Raw genomic sequence first — 17210 nt, 5'->3', positions numbered from 1 at the left:
AGGGCACAGTATATACCAAATATACATTAGTGCAATACTAACTCTCTACTAGGACTTAGAGTAGAAAAGTAAATTTTTGTGTTATGTCCTCTTCTCCCAGACAACTGCTGCACCTAAAAGCCTCACCATCACATCCCTCCATTTCTGCAAAAATCTCCCTCCACACCTTCAGCCAGCAGATAGTTCCTCAGGAATTAAACCAAAGTCGTCCTCCCCTTGCAGCAAGCATTCATTTTATCACTGCACACTCAGAAGATCCTTGCTACTGCCACAAAAGACATGGTGGGTTCCATCAATGCAATTATCTCCTACTTTGTGGAGGTCACAAACAGAAGCAATGGGGTGTTTTGTTTTTTTAAAAAAATATTTTGTTACTTGGTGGAAGAAGCAGATTGCATTCTTTGCCCTCCTTCATTTTTAATGCTCATGCAATGTGCATTTCATCTACAGATTGGTATAAATATTAGTTCTGCCAGTGCTGAAAGACACAAACAAGTTGGGAATCAGGAGCTGCATCCTGGCACGAGACATGAATTTGTCTATCAAGGGATGTCCACTAGCACATGGCACAAGATCACCCCGAAGATGAAATGCGCATTATGCTGCAGAGACATGATTACAAACTCATCTGCTGCGCTTCCAGAGAGATTATTTCAGTTTCCACACTCTGTGGGCATCAGTTACACTTTCCACATCCAGAAACAAAAGGAACAGCAAAGGTTCTTCCCTTTCCTCGAGGCTCAGTTAATCTAGGCTAATCCATTTCCATGAAGCAATACCATCAAATTTCTTGTGAGATTATGTAAATTTAAATTTACTAAAAGCTTCCAGGATACTGTACTCTGTCAGGACATTGCAGACATTTTCAAATATATTTGCAGTGATTGTGAAGACAATAGGAACATTTAATGAGAACCTGCACTGTGGTCATGCAGTCTAAAATATCTTGAAAAAGAATCTGCTGTGTTTTAAAGGTGAGAATAGGTTTTCTGTGAATCAAGTGCTTTCTTATGTTCCTACTACCCAACTGCTCCCATGCCCCACGATACACAAAGAGGAGACACACTAATAGGTGTGTTAAGGAACAAAATTGGAAACAAGAGAAGGCAAGAATAAAATTTACAAAGTGGAAATGAGACAAGAGAAGGAAAGAAGGGAGATAGAGAAGTCACAACAAAGGAAAGACCAGGAGGAGAATCAGAAAGCCCTCTAAGAACGCTAACTTCAAGACAGGGCAATTAAAGAATAGCAAACAAGAGCACGCAAACATTTAAAGCAGAGGAAAAAAAGAAATTGAGTAAGAAAGGATACTTAAGTTTTTCTTCTTTGTTAATTAGATTTAACATTGTGAAAATTAAGTTTCCAAAACTATTATAAAAAAGAGACGTATCTCCCAAATAAGACTGGGTCAATACAGCAACCAAAAAAATCACCTGTAATTTATTAACTAGCACACTGAACAGTTTGCTTTTCATTACTCACAGCTCCTTTCATTCATGAATATTTTGGGCAAGTGAACTTTCCCTCACTACAATAGTACCAAAACAAAAGATCAGTGGGATAGTAAAAAAGCTTGAATACTGTTTCTGAGTACCAAGTGGGAGCAATTCTGCATATACACGCTGGTTTTGCCAATTTTTCCCTCCCCTATAGAAATCTACTTAAAATGCTATTTTTATTCACAAGTTCTTATGTTCTTGTTACCAGTTACACAGCTGAAGTGATAATCCTGCAATTCATGATATCATAACCTTTCCCCAGCAATGTAAGTGCTATGACATAAGTTGCTGTTTTCAGGATGGAAGAGTATCGGGAAAACACGAGTCTAAGAAACAATAGTCTTGTTTTCATGACTGTGCCTCACGTAGACTGAAGAATAAGGTAACTGCAACAAAGTGAATGTATTGTTCACAACAAGGAGAATTGATTCTCCAATGTCAAGTCTTTGATCACCCCGCATATGGGTTTAGTGACATGGCAATTCTTTTTCAACATTACTGAATCCAGACAGGTTTTTCATCAGTGGTGGTGGTTGAAAGGTTTTGGGGAAGCCATCAGTATGGTAAAACTACACAATATGGTCAAAAGAGACTGTTTTACTTCAAAGAACAGCACACCACAGTTGAGGCAGAATGTCTTCAGATGTCACAGAAAAAATCCTTCCAGTTTTGTGAATCTTTTAAGTTATTTACCATATTCACTTTCACAGGCATCAACTTTTAACCATATTTCCAATTTTGAGTATTTGAAATAATCACACAGGGACTAGTCCTGCAGCACTTCGTTGCAAGGGCAGGCAACACAAGCGATTACACTGACATCCAAGGATGCTTTTTCAGGAAGATAAGGATTACTCATAAGCAACAGCTTGAGGTCACAGGCAAACAGCACATTTTGGGAAACTACTCTTATAAAATCAGTTATACCCCCCCCCCCCCCCAAAAAAAAAAACACCACCACAAAAAAAACCCATCCCATACAGATAGGAACAGAAAGGAATCTAACAAGGATGTTCAGACCTTTTGATGTGCTCTGAGACCATCCTAGACAAGCTTTAAGACCATCCCTTCAGTGTGCTGTGCTATTGAGAGCATTCATACCTAGCTGTGCTCCTGACAACGTTTCTGAAACTTAGTATGCTATAAAGGATACCCGAGACACATGGTATGTAAAGTAACAGGACAAATAGTAGGGAAAGAGAATAACTATTTTAAGACTGTTCATTTTCAAGTAAACTGGAACGTGATGTAGTGGCAATTAATCCTAACTTGTCCTATGGCATGGAACTCTCAGGACATTGGAGGTTCAGCCTGAAGGAGTAGAGCTCAGTGAAGACTACACATTCAAATGCATTAAAAACGCTGCCTGCGTGAGAAAACCACAAATTTCCAATGCAGAATGCACGCATGCACTAGCAGCCTGAGCAACCAGTTTGCAGCCACATTTGTTCTGAACTAGTCATGTGATGTTTGATTGAAACCCTTAAAGAAAATTAAATAATCACAGACGTATGAGATCAGGTAAAACACACCTTGGGCTCAACTTCTGCTTCTTCAGTAAATATAAGTTGTCCTAAACACACACAATCGTCTTCACACTTCAAAGAACAAGGAGTTGAGCAGATGAGCACACCTTACATCAGAGTAAGACTCCATTACATTTCCTGCACTGTGCATTCATGAGTTGAAAAAAAGCCACCATTTAACACAAAAAAAAACATTGTTGAACAGAAAATGAACCAAGACAAATAGCGAAAGGCAGTCAATTAAAGAAGAAAGGTTTTGCATACATTTGCAAAGTTACCAGGTGCTGTATCATTCAACAATGGCACAGCACAATCATTGCAATATTACATTACTAGCAGGCATATTTATTCGTTTTCCCATTCTTGCAGAATAACATAGAAAATAGCTCAATAAAACACCTTTGTGTAATTGTCACCAGTTATTCTTGAACAATATTATTCCCCCAAACTAATTTCATGATTCCTATCTGGGAATTAGAAAATGCAACTAAACAGCCCCGGTTTTGTGATGAATGGAAGTCACAGCATAATCTTTTGAGGCCTGGAGAACAGTACAATCACATTAAATTCCCTCAGCTCAAGAAATGTCATCTTTGCATCAGCTGGTACAAAAAAATTGCTTCCAGCCTGAGGCAGTTATGATAAGGGATTTAGAAGCCATCACCATGTGGGCCATGAGATATAAAGGAATGCATCACCGCATACGAAGTGTCTGCTGCTCACAATTTCAGCACTAATGTTCTCACAGCTGTGTATGACTTAGACCAGCTGGGAAGAAGAAAAGGACTAAATGAGTCACTAGAAGGATCTAGTATTTTGTCTGACCTGCATTTAACACTCCTGCAGCAGAACTGGTGGTAAGCAAAATAAGATCAGATCATTATCTAGAAAAGGACGGGGCTGTGTGCTCTCTTGGAAGCACAGTAGAAAGCACATAGTCTTGGGGGGAGGTAGGCAAAGATGGCATTTCAGTCCTATCTGTGCACTCCTAAGACACTACCAGCAGCTGAAACGGCCCCCAGTGTGACTGAGGCGGGTCACAGGTTACGCAGAATTACCACAGGCCATCTGACACTCCCAAGCATGCCTGCGCTGCTGTGTATACAAGGGGGAAAATCTTTTGGAAAGCCCTACTCAGCAGCCTCAGCACAGCAGCTCTCCTCTAACAGACACCAGGCTTTCTACACAATGACATACAGGACACAAACAGCCCAAGATGAAATCTTATCCTTACAGAGTCTGTAGATGGCCACAGAGGGACTTTGTCATTAAAATGCTCAATATTTGCAAGCTGGTACTTGTAGGCTTGGTACCACAGGCTGCTCTTCAACCTCACCTCACTGCAGAAAACCACTACAGTCTTGAGATTAAATGCCTGATTGTTTAATTAGTGATGAAGGCAGTTCCTTCTGGGGTTTCTGCTGCTTCGGGGTTCAATTCTCTATGACAGGTCTGGCTCTTACATTCTGAGTGCATGCAGAAGGATGAATGATGGTTCCAAGATCTTTGGTTTCTCCTTATGATTTATTTGTTCTCTGCCTGCCTCCCCCTCAAGATGTATTTTCACTTGTGAGATGCTCCTTCATTGCATATCGTATCTATCATTAATTGCTCAAGCTATGGTTCCGGCATAACTTTCATGTTAACATGCAATGCAATTCAGGAAATATTTGGTACGCCAGAAAACTCAGTTCTTAGGGCAAATGTCAAATCATTCACAGCATACAAAAAAGAAATCTTCCGTTGACTCTTCTAACAATTCCACCACATTTACTCCATCTGCTTAAGACTGCAAACTTTCACAGATTATCAGTTTCTACTAAGTTTCACAAGGGAAATGTACTCCAAATATGTTTCTATAGATATCTACCAGATGGACGCTTGAAAAATAAAAGCATTGTTATTTCATCCTAAATCTGATCGCTTTCTATGACAAAGTAACCTGCTCAGTTGATGTAGGGTGAGTGGTGGACATTGTCTACCTGGATTTCTCCAAGGCTTTTGATACGGTTTCCCACAGTCTCCTCCTAGAGAAACTCATGCGTTATGGTGTCAACAAGTGGTTATGGTGTCAACAAGAGGTCTGTGCAGTGGGTGGGGAACTGGCTGACAGGTGGTGATAAACAGCTCCTTTTCAAACTGGCAACCTGTCACAAGTAGGGTCTCCAGGGACTGATATTGGGCTCAACACTGTTTAATACCTTTAGAAGTATGGATGATGAGATCAAGTGTATCCTGATGAAGTTTGCTGATGATACAAAACTGAGCAGGGAAGCGGATGCTTCAGAAGGGAGAGCCACCCTGCAGGAAGACCTAGATAGGCTGGAAGAGTGGGTTTGGTGAGACTTATCTGTTTCAGGATCATTTGCTGGGATGAGATGGGCGTTGGTCACCGGATGGTGAGCAATTACACTGTGCATCACTTGTTTGTATATGTTATTGTCATTATACAGACATGTTCATATATTACTATTAACATGATTACTTTTAATTTTATAACATTATTATTAAATTGTTCTTATCTCAACCCACAAGTCTCCTTCCCTTTTCTCCTTTAATTCTCTTCCCCATTCCCCAGCGGTGGAGGAGGGTGAGCAAGTGGCTGTGTGGTGTTTAGTTGCTGGCTGGGCTAAACCACAACAGCTAACAAGAACCTTATGAAGTTCAATAAGCACAAGCGTAAGGTCTTGCACCTGGGAAAACGTAATCCAGGAGAGCAGCACAGGCAGGGATCTACATGGCTAGGAAGCAGCTCTGTGGAAAGGGACCATGGGGTCTTGGTGGACAAGCAGCTCAATATGAGTGAGCGGTGTGCTGCTGCAGCAAAGAAAACCAACAGGATGCTGGGTTGCATCAACAAGGGCATCACCAGTAGAGATACAGAAGTCATTACCCCACACCACTCAGCGCTTGTCAGGTCCCATCTGGAATACTGTGTTCCATTTTTGTCCCTTCTGTACAAAACAGATGTGGACATGCTGGAGAGGATCCAGAGAAGGGTCACAAGGAGATACAAGATGTACATAAAATGCAACAGACACACAATTACTCAAGTTGCATAACTTTCATTGAGACATGTAGGAGCTAGCAAATAACTCAAAATGCAACAGACACACAATTGCTCACATGGCATAACTTTCATCGACATACGTAAAAGCTAGCAAATAACTCAGATGATGACTTCATGCAGAAACACATATCAAGGTTGCTTACTCATTTAAAAGGCAAGTGATTTTTTTGTTATCTTCAAAAACAAGTGAATATTTACAAACCCGAAGTCTAGACTTGGATTCCCACATCTAAGTACCTAAACAAAGGTAACTTGGTACTCTCTCTCCATTTCCACTGATTTCAAAGGCGTTTATGGGTACCCCATACATTTTGCAAAATCTGGCCACTTTTATTTAAGAATTTAGGAGACACCATTTAAGCACAAAATCCCAACCCAAATATTCTGCTCTTATGGCTTTATAGTGCGCTTTCCTGGGCTCAATTCATGACCCTCAACCATTACATGACTTAAGCCCACTTATGGCAGAACTTGGTGGTTCCTGAAATAGTTGGATTGTTGAAGCCTGCTTTAGTCATGGTAATGACATAAAGCCTCAGCAGAGCCTTAGCTTCAAGTGGAAAGAAATGAGATGAAGAAATACACTTTCTGTGGAAGAACAAGGGTCCCACAAGAAGATGCTCAGCTGACTTTTGACAAGCTAGATCAGACAACTATAGTAAACTTCTCCTGTACAATCCCTCTTAAATGGCTCAAGTGATGAGCTGAAGTTATCTAACCAAAACTTCTTGCACTTCAGATATTCATACAGACAGTTGTCTTCACTGAACACAGTTTCATTATCCTAACTCTGAACACTTTTGCACATTTCCTGTTTACTAACAAAAGGTAAGTGATTTGCAAGGTCTACCATGGAAGAGATGGCAATGGTATTTACATTTCAAAAGAGCAGCTAGTGATTTAATGTACAAACCCTAGGAGTAGCTTCATGTAGACTGTTGACTGTAAAAAGAGGAAGCCTGCAGGATTATTAAACATCGTTATCTTTTCTTGGGATACTGTCCTCAACAACTGGCAATCCACTGCTCAGAACACAAGCTATATTTTAAAAGGAAAAAACAATGTCAAGTAATCTGTATACTTAATGGGTGGTTAGCCTTCTTTGGCATGAAATTATTAGATACTGAACATATTTCCTTTTTTATCAATGCCTAGTTTCCCTTCTTTTTTCCTGCAGGTGCAAGGCTATTAAAAGAGCGCTGCTCTTAATCAAATATTAACATTCTATTAAGCTACCTGGAAAGAGATGCATTTTGTAGGCTGCAGTCAAAAGTACTACATGTTTTTTTTTTAAAAAAAAAAAAGTCACTCCAGTGAATAAGCTAGCTTCCCTGCCCCACCAAAACAGAACAACAAAAACAAACAAACAAAAAAGTCAAAAGGGAATATATTCCAAACTTCTTTTAAGAAAATAAACAAAAGAGGAAAGGAGAAGAGGAAAAAAAATTCAATTTATATAATTGATACTTTTTAAATTTTAATCTTCATTAAAGCTGTTTTGGTCTGAGTTTTCTTCATTAATTCTGTTCTATTACAAAAGTGGTCAAAAACTGCATTTCTAACAGTTCTACCTTATTTTGAAGCTATATCTTAAATGGAAGGGTTTTGAATCCAGGTTGTCGCTATTTGAAACATTACCTAGCAAAATGATGTTTCATCTGGAGAAAACTTTAGAAGCTTATTTTAATTCATGCTGCACAGACTTGATCTTCTATTGGTTTCACAGGCATCCAAAAAAGTACATCCATGAGCCAGATACAAATTTTACCTCTGTCTACAATGCAAACTTAAAACAGTCTTTAAACTTTCCTTAGAGAGCCTTTCTTTAGGTTATGATATATAAGGAGGAATCTGAGCATCTCTATGAAGACCCAAAAAACCAGAAACAGTCTCTCACATTACATCCTTAAGAGGGAAGAGGTAAAAAAAAAAAAGCCTCTTGAGCTTTTGCCTACTTTTTTTAATTACTCACGCTGTAAAGCAGGTGGAGTTAATTACTTGAAGTCCAAAGAACCTTTAAAAAACAAGTATCTATAACCACTTTATTGGCATAAACACAAAAAGACTTCAAAGATGTAATATCTTAAGGATTTCTTTCTGGTAAAACCATTACAGATTTTTCACCAATATTAAAAGAAATTCTTAGCCCTTAATTACTTGGGATAAACTATTTTTAGAAAAATACCATTTGTACATATCGCAAAACTGTCACTGGTTCAGGACTGAATCTTCGCCATGTGGGGGCTTGGCCAGCACTGCAGTGGGATTTTTCAGGGAGTTTTTTGTTGGGTTTATTTGGTGAGTTTTAGGGAGTTTTGTTGTCGTTAGGTTTTCTTTGGTGGGTTTTTTGGTGATTTTTTTTTTTAATTCTTAAGGGCAGGAAGGGAAATTTTAGAAGCTTGGCAACACCGCAACAGTCTGTTAGAGACAAAGAAGCTGATGGCAAGCTCTGAAGTGCACCAGTATGGCTGCAGCATTATACTTGGACTTCACGCATTTCTGTCCTCAGCAAAAGCTAGAAAGAACATTCCTCTCAACAGTAAAACTTTGAAGCCTGAAGTCTAGTTGCAATAAAGCACCTAGACTGAAACAGGTCCAGGTCCTGTGGTACTGAGGAAGGCAAGCCTTGCATACAAAAGCAACAAATTATATTACAATATTTGGCAACTCTTAAATCTGCTAAAACCAGAACTGCTTCTGTGGAGACTTGCCAGCATTTTATTTTTTTTTTTTTTAAAGGCATAAATAAATTAAAACAAACCACAACTGCAAATTCTATTTGGTAAATTCTCAGAAGGAGAAAAATGTCTATACAGATTCTCCAATTTATTTCTTTCTGGGAGTCCAATATGTCAGTTAAATCTATACAGCCTAGAAGCATCAATACATGTTGTGATACTTCATACTTTATTTTTTAACAGAGTATGGTTTTCAAAAAGACAACCCACAGAAAGTTCTTAATACTAGTCTTACACTTACAATTGGAGTATATGGAGTATAAATGTTATTAAGGGAGGGAGTTAGGCAGGACGCAGTCACACAGCTTCGAGGTCTGTTTCCATCATTTTTCACTCAGCTCTGAATTACTTTTAAACTTCACAGTTACATAAATTAAATACTTCTATATTCAAAAGTATGACTGAGCAAATCTAAAGATCTAGAATGCTCTCTTTATCAATACAACAAAAGATAACGAGGGTTACAAGTTAGTTAATTATACCTGCTCAGTAATAGAAATTGAAGCGGTGCTAGTTTGGTGGATTGCATTTTATTACAACACAAACTCCAATTACTGCCTATGAAAGCTTTTTCCAACATAAATATACTTGTGCAAGACAAAGTCCACTATCACAGAAGATTCCATTACAACAGCACTGCAACATCTGCTAATCATATTTCAGGGAGCAGCCTAAAATTTAAGGGGTGACCTAGACCCTCCTTCACACAACAAGACAAGGAAATCTAAAATCTAAATGCTGGCATTTGTTGTGGGTTGCTTTTTTTTTTTCAAAAAAAAAGGGCATAAAAATAAGTATATTCTGCATGGGGATTCAGTTCTTAAAATATCTCCATTGTTGTCTTGGTTTCTATTTGCTTTCTACAATCCCCCAAAATGGCATTCTTTCAAAACTGTTATATAAAGAGTCATTACTTGTTAAAGACACTCAGAATTCTGGTAAGGGATCCCTTGGCTCTGCTCAGAGTTGGGTTTTGTATAGGAACAGAGGGGTGACTTTTCAACCAGCTGTCACATCCCCAATACTTCAGGGCTTCTGGGTGTTCAAGACCTCACACCATCAATTACAGCACCTACTGGCAGAGCTGGAGTAACGCACACCAATCCCCCACGTGCTCCCTTTTCTTTGGCCATACCAACGCCGCTTCAGAGCACTCCTACGCACTAGAGAACACAATGAGTCCTCCTTTTACCTGTATCCATTGGCAGGCTGGTGGCAAAGCAGCTGAACACAGCCGTGAACACAGGTTTTAACAATAACACTTACCGGATTTCCAGCTTTGAACTATTTTTGGTATTATTCTAATACAAGTTCCAAAACTTTCCTTGACACTCTTATGCATGTCAATGAGGCACTAAAAAGCATTTTTAAGCTTTCAAATGTTTCCACGATATCATCCTTACCTATGTAGTTTATCCTCCAGTATCTCCATGTACTTTTCAGTATTTTCTTTTACACTGGTCACTGCAAAATAAAATTCAAAGTCAGGTAATGGTATAACTGTACAGTTCTGTATTTTTTTAAAAACAAACTCATCTCTTACCCACAAATTTTACATATATCAGTTAGAAATGAGAATTCTATTAATCTTTTCCACATTCGAATTACTGTACGAGTGTCTTCTCCCTTTTTTCTTGAAAGTCTATTATATGTTTATTACATTAATATATCTAGTAATTAATGCATTAACCTCTCAGTTGTGCCAGAAAAATGGTGAGACTAATAAAGGCACAGTTTGCAGTAGTTTCCTCTTGACAAAACAATCCCATCACACAAAAAAAGAAAGAAAACCCACACAGTTAGCTCCTCCCCTTCATCTTCAGGAGAAGCAGGCAAGCCTAACTAATTCATCAGTCCATGCACAAGAGTCCTTTAAAATGTTATGAAACTTGTATCAAACTTTTTCTGATAGAACTGAAACACTATGGATGGGAAGAGTTACCACTCAAGATTTTTATGAGATTTGGGTGGTTATTTTGTGGTTTGGTCTTTGGGAGGAGAGAAGTTGGGTTTTTTAAGCTTGGGACCTAAATGTCACCTGCACATGAGTCTCTACAACTTCTTCACTCAGAAGAAACTCCAAGAAACTACTCATCATAACACAAAATAATGAAGCCATTCTTTCAAATGATCCCTGGTACTCCACTACGCATATGAATGGGGAAAAAGGTAAACCCCCTCCAGGAAAATGGAGGCTTTTAGAGAATAATAGTTTTCACATTCTGATAACTTCCCCCTGCCCTCAACATCTGCTTGTCAACTCCAAGCCTAGTAGGACTATTAATCAGTTGGTCATTTTTAAATTCATAACTCGTTGTACAACAATTAAGTCTATATTTTACATGAAGATGCATTCTACAGAGCATCACTGCTCCTACGGGCAAAGCCTGCTACAGGGATCAGGTGCCCTGTGAATTTACTCATATCAAGCACTTCATGCATTTCTCACTTTCACCTTTTATTTTAACCCGGCGTTAAACAGATCAGCTGTTCTAAAGTTGTGATCACACACACACACACAGGAGTTCACTAACTGACATCACTTAGCTAATACTATTAGCAGCAAACATCAGGATCAACGTAACATCGACTGTCTGCAGGAAGAGGTGTTCATCTAGTCAGACAGTGGTCACACATCACTGAAGCAGTCTGCATCCTAATAGCAAATACAGGACACATTTTGCAAAGCTGATTTACTTTTTGGGTTTTGTCTGTTTTATGAGCGAGTTTATCAGACTAGCAAAAAAGCCAAAATAAAACAAAACCCAACCCAAAAATACCCCAACGACAACAGAAAAATACAAGCCAAAACCCCCTAATACTCTGGAAAACACCACAATTTTGCCATGACATCTTTAATCCAGGTTCACCGTCAGAACAGGTTCTGCAACATAATATCTTGAGCCAGCAGGATTCTGGAAGACTATATTGTACATAGATGACTGCATTCATTTATACACTCACAGATCCATCCCACCATTAGAAGAGTGCTGGTGAATGTTATGGAAAAGGTTATGCGAGGATATTTGCAATAGCACTGGAAACTAAACAAGTTTCCTTAGCTCGTGGCAGAGTTCTATAACAACTACAGGGCTTAGTAGAAGTTCCCGGTTTCCTTACCACACTTTTATTCCTACAATTCCTGCAGAACTGTGGAGAGCCTGCAAGACTGCAAGTCTTCCTTTAATGACACACTACAGTTTTATACAAACTGCCACCACTTTTTCCAAACTCCCTATCCGTCAGTTCCCAACGTGCTGACCTGAGGTCCAGCGCATGCTTTGATAGTAGATAGCTTAAAGGTGTAAGGCTGCTCTATTTCCCCTTCTCCTTGTCTCATTGCCATTGTCGTAACATCCTTCAACATGAGCTGTTACAACTCAGGGGCTTATTCTTTCAGACAATAAAGTCAGCAGATATTAATTTTTGGAGAGGGATGAGAAGAGGTGGAGAATCTGTTTCACACTCACTTTGTTTCTAACCGATATAGTGACTTCTTATGTTACATGAAAGATAAACCTTACTTTCAATTTCTCCTGCTGTGCTTGTCACTTTTTAATTGGGTACGATCTGATAGAGTAATTCGCACTTTCACAGTTCAGTCCTGCCCCTACATGCAATTTTACAATGCCCTTGAAGCACACAGCTTAATATATCAGCTTTATTCAATGACAAAAAGTAATGGACAAGAATACACCACTAGTCAAAAGTAGGTCAGTGAAAAGCTAACACTCATTTGGAAATCACCTCACATCACTAAACCCTACTCTCTCCTGTCAAATGTTTTAACTACATTAAAAGAAATGCAAACTTTGCTGCTAAGTGCTACCCAGACTAGCTTTGTCTCCTTGCTGCTTTCTGCATGTAATTGGACGAACTGTGACCTGGCGATTTTGCTGGAAGGAAAATACTGCTTAAAAACCCGATGGAGGTTACTTCGCTTGTAACAAACTGCAAGCAGCACTGCAACAAAGGCACAAATACTTCCAGCCTTTTAGATTGTTTGTTTGAAATAAAAGACAAGCAACAAATTAGCAGATTTTTTTGTTCTAATTTAATGAATCTATTCACCAACACTTCAACGCAAAAACAGAATGCAAACAGGAAGCTATGCATGCCTTCAATTTGGCTAAGAAAATACTAGATGACAGAGGGAAAAAAAAGCAATCATAATTTATGAGATTCTTTCCTGCATAAACATGCCAAATGGTTTATTTTTACATTTAAGTGAATGGGATTGCTTTTTTCATCAGTTCTCTGGGGATTTACATGCTTAGCTCATATTGGCCTTGAGGGGAGTTATTAAAATAAAAAGGTATAAATACTCATGGAAGATTAGACACCAGGGTATTTGCTAAGATTAAAAATAGACTTTTCTTGTGAAGCCTTAATTGAAGAAAAGTGATTCAGCATTTCTTTCTCTTATTTTATCATATATTTTTCTTCCTGCTTACAGCAGTAAAGCCTAGGCTTGGTCAGATGGAGTTGAAGGACAGCAGTGAGGTCCTGTGGTGGCTTTCTAGTTGTTACAGAGCATTGTCTGCCATTTTAGAAGCTGCATAAATCTCTTCCAATAGTTAACTTACATAGAGCTCTTTTAAAATAACATCAAGTGTTGTTTCTCATCTAAAAGCAGCCCCACTGGGGTAATGCTATTTCTCCTACTTACAAATATTATTTGAGCCTGCACATGAAGGTGTATCATAATTTTAATCCTTCAGTCTTGTTCCTCTCAAATTGAGCTTACAAAGACCTACGGACCATGACATGTGCTTTGCATTCTGTGATCAAGGTTTTCAAAAACTTTCTAAAACTGAGCATCTCACTGAAGACACCTTGAACTCAGTGTTCATACAGAAGCTACAGATGTGGATGCTTGGCACCTCAGAAGAATAAAAACTGAATTAGGTACCTCAAAAAACTGGCAGCCAGTATCACAGCAGTTTTTAAGTGCTAGCCTTCAGGTCTGTAGTTCTCTACCAGACTAATGACCCACATCTTGAGTTCCAGCAATACAAAGTACAAAGTTAAATTTTTGTCTTTCATTCTAAAAGGCATTATTTCTTTTTGAAACTTTCCCTGTTCCTTTTTTCCTTTTTTTCTTTTTTTTTTTTTTTACAGAGGCAAATAGTAACATACGTTTTGACAAAAAATTAAATGTTGGAACAGCCACAATGGCTGCTAGCAGATCTAGACCCAGCATGAAAAGAACTACCAGACATTTCCTGCCTGCACGACAATCCTGAAGCCTATGCAGTTAGCCTCTCCAATCCACAAGCATTACATTCCTTCTCAAATACTGTAGTAATCAGGTAGAGCAAAACTCCCACTGGCTTCAATGAGATTTTTGCCTGACTTAAAGATCTAGGATGAGAGCTGGCTCTCAAGAATGACACAAAAATAGAAGTAACTGCATGGACATGCATTGATCCACCTGGGGTAAACACTGAGGGCAGAATTAGGTGTGAACAAGGTTGACAGGTTGCTTGTCCTGTCACTATTCTATTTTTTAAATGTAGAAATTAATATTAACGCTAAGAGAAAAGAGAAAGCAGAACATGATTAGTTGAAAATATCTGATCTTTTCTGTTGTGGACGATGTGCTGCATTAACGTGTGAAGTTGCGGTTTGAAAAACTGTGGAAAGGTTTCAATATATTTAAAGGTTCATTTAAAAAGCCAGTCAAACTTCAGAGACGACATCTCAGCTGCTCAACTACATGTCAAGATGATTTATCAAGCCCCAGTAACAAGATTTTGGATTACAGAATGGTACAGAATTTTGCACCTTGCAGACAGACAGTGGAAAAACCCAAAGAACAAGCTCTGCATAAAGAACAACAGCCTCCCTCCAGTGCATCATTCCCAGGGAACTCAAGTAAAAAGAACAGAAAAGGCCAGGATTAAAGAGAGGAAAATAGGTGGCTCAATAAAGACGTGCAAATACTCCAAAAAAGCTAACATTCTGGGTCAAGTCAATCAACCAAATTCTATTCTCTCTCACTGATTTTCTTCCGGTAATGAAGTAAATACCAAGAGATGTAGTTACTACCTGTCTCTTCCAGTAATTGTGGTTTGCTTTAAGGAACGTGCTAATCCTCTAAATATCATTGCAGAACAGCACAAAATTAGCCTGGGGAAATTACTGCCACCAGACATAAGGTGGCCAAAATTTAGGAGTCTAAATGGATTGGCTATTTGGTGAATAGGAAGACTACACAAAGGAGAGTTGTAAAGACAAAAATCAGTACTCAACATCTATGAAATTAAAGCCCCACATTTAAAGACATAACCCAATCTTACTTGATAGAGTCAAAGATACTATCTGCCTAATAGGAGATGATTCCATAACTCAACCACAATGTTTTTTCCTCCTTCTGAAAACACCCAGCCTGGAGAATAGGATATGGTCCTGCCGCACAAAGGCAAAGCCGTGCTTTACAGTGACATTCCACCAGCAGGTAGTTCAAGCACAACAGTTCTGCTGGGACTGAGTTGTGTGAATGCAGCAGGGCAGCACTACATGGGGCAGCTAGACAGCCTCAATCTCTTTTGATGGAGGAGAAGCTGCAGAAAGTGCTGAGTGATTTGGTAATCTCATCCCATAAGAGAACAGGGGAGTTTCAGGGATCTATTGTCAAATGCCACTCCACCGCTTTCACAGCTCTCAGAGGGGTGCAGTATGTTGCATACTATCTGTATGAAGACTTCTACCATCAGCCTCAGTTGCCTCTGCAGCATGAGACAATCAACTGCTCTGGCACCATAGGGCAGCTATTCTGATATACAGAAACAAAGAATTAAAGGATCTAAGCTTGAGCATCACTGTCTTAAAATACTTTGCTCACTCTTACCTTTAAAACCTTTTAGTATACTGCCAGCATCCACTTCCTACTCTCAACCTTCATAAAAATATGAAAAGCAATAAAAATATATGAGAAGTAATAAAGAAATACAAAACTGGCAGAACACAGGACAGCATAGCATTTTCCCACATATGCTGCATTGAAACAGGAAAAGAGGAAAAGTACAGAGTGAACAATTCATCTTCCTCAGGAACTCCCCTTTGGAGTTGTTGATACAGAAGGTCTACTGTTAACATTCTCTTGAACATGTGGGTACATCCAGAACAGGAAGAAGAGTACAGTCCAACCTCTAGACATGCTGGGACCCAAGACAACCAGCTTGCTTTCTTTAGGAGACTCCAGAAAGGCCAAGTAGCAGCTCATTTGGAGAGATGGCAGCGTTCTATGCATAGAAGAAGCAGGCAATGAACATGCCTTATCTGCTTGTCTCTCTGCCTCAAAAAAATTTACAGCTGACTTAATCTGTAGACTTCGGTGCAACAATGAACAGGAGCCTGAAATGAGTCAAGTGACAGCTCGCCTTTGATGTAAAAAATTAAAGCTAAACATACATAGTACATACGAATTACTGATTTCAACAGGGAGATCACATCCTGCCCTCAGATTAGATATCGGGGCAGATTCAAGGTATAGAAAATCTCAGTGTGAACAGAAGTTTCACAAAGAAATTTAAAAAAAGAGAAAACTAGATCTTATAAAGAGAAATCATCAGGAGAGACCGGTAGCCAGTAGCTCTGCCTGTAACAACTTAAAATTCTATCTCTCTGGGCACAGCATAAAAGGTTTGCAGAGCAGAAAAGGGGTGGGGGGAAACCACCCTGCCTAAAAAGGCACATCTGAAAAACAGACATTCCCAGAATCTACCTCCTGAACCTTCTTCATTGTATGTGGTACTTTTCATCCAAAGAGACAGGTGACCCTTCAAGTTCTGTGATGACTAAATTGTCTAAATTGAAGGGAATTACCATATCTTCACAGGGCTTCTAATATTCTTTCAGATTTCTGTAAAATCCTGTGAGCCAGACACAGCAGTTCCTCCGTGCTACATGTGGGAGACAGCAGGGGGGAAGGAGGCAAATTACTTTCTAAGTACTTTCAGTAAATAACCTACCTTAAAAAAAAAATCAGCTGAAATTTTACGAATTGTTTTATTATGCAGTATCAAAGCAAGCATATTGCTTCTAAATTAAAGGTCCTATAGGTGAAATGTTGGCCCAGCAATGACCAGAGAGCTGAAATTACATGACAACAGACCTGCCTTGATATTTTAAGAGGCTACATAAAGTGTAGGGAGGGGTTATAAAGTGATTAGTGCAAGACCACCCACCTGTCCAGCCACAGGTCTGGAGTAGCCTCCAGACCTTTCAACTCAACCTTCTCTCCTGCACATACCACCTCTGCCATAACCACTGGCTGGGCACAGACCCCATACCACAGGTTCGGTTACTTTCCACAAATGACTCAAAAGCTACAAATGTTGTGTTTGGGGTGCACCAAATGGAACTTTAAATT

The 17210-nt window shown here is 39.1% G+C and overlaps 1 protein-coding gene across 1 annotated transcript in view; it reads right to left on the bottom strand.

Moving 5' to 3' along the window:
- Positions 1–17210, bottom strand: part of DISC1 (DISC1 scaffold protein) — a 192140-nt gene that overhangs the window by 37159 nt on the left and 137771 nt on the right. Inside the window, exon 9 of the mRNA XM_086627398.1 lies at positions 10237–10297. Coding sequence (XP_086483524.1) covers positions 10237–10297 — 61 coding nt within the window. The remainder of the gene's footprint in view (positions 1–10236; positions 10298–17210) is intronic.

The sequence above is a fragment of the Tauraco erythrolophus genome, chromosome 2, assembly GCF_009769465.1.
Source record: "Tauraco erythrolophus isolate bTauEry1 chromosome 2, bTauEry1.pri, whole genome shotgun sequence".
Lineage (NCBI taxonomy): Eukaryota > Metazoa > Chordata > Aves > Musophagiformes > Musophagidae > Tauraco > Tauraco erythrolophus.
This window is presented reverse-complemented; position numbering and strand designations above follow the sequence as displayed.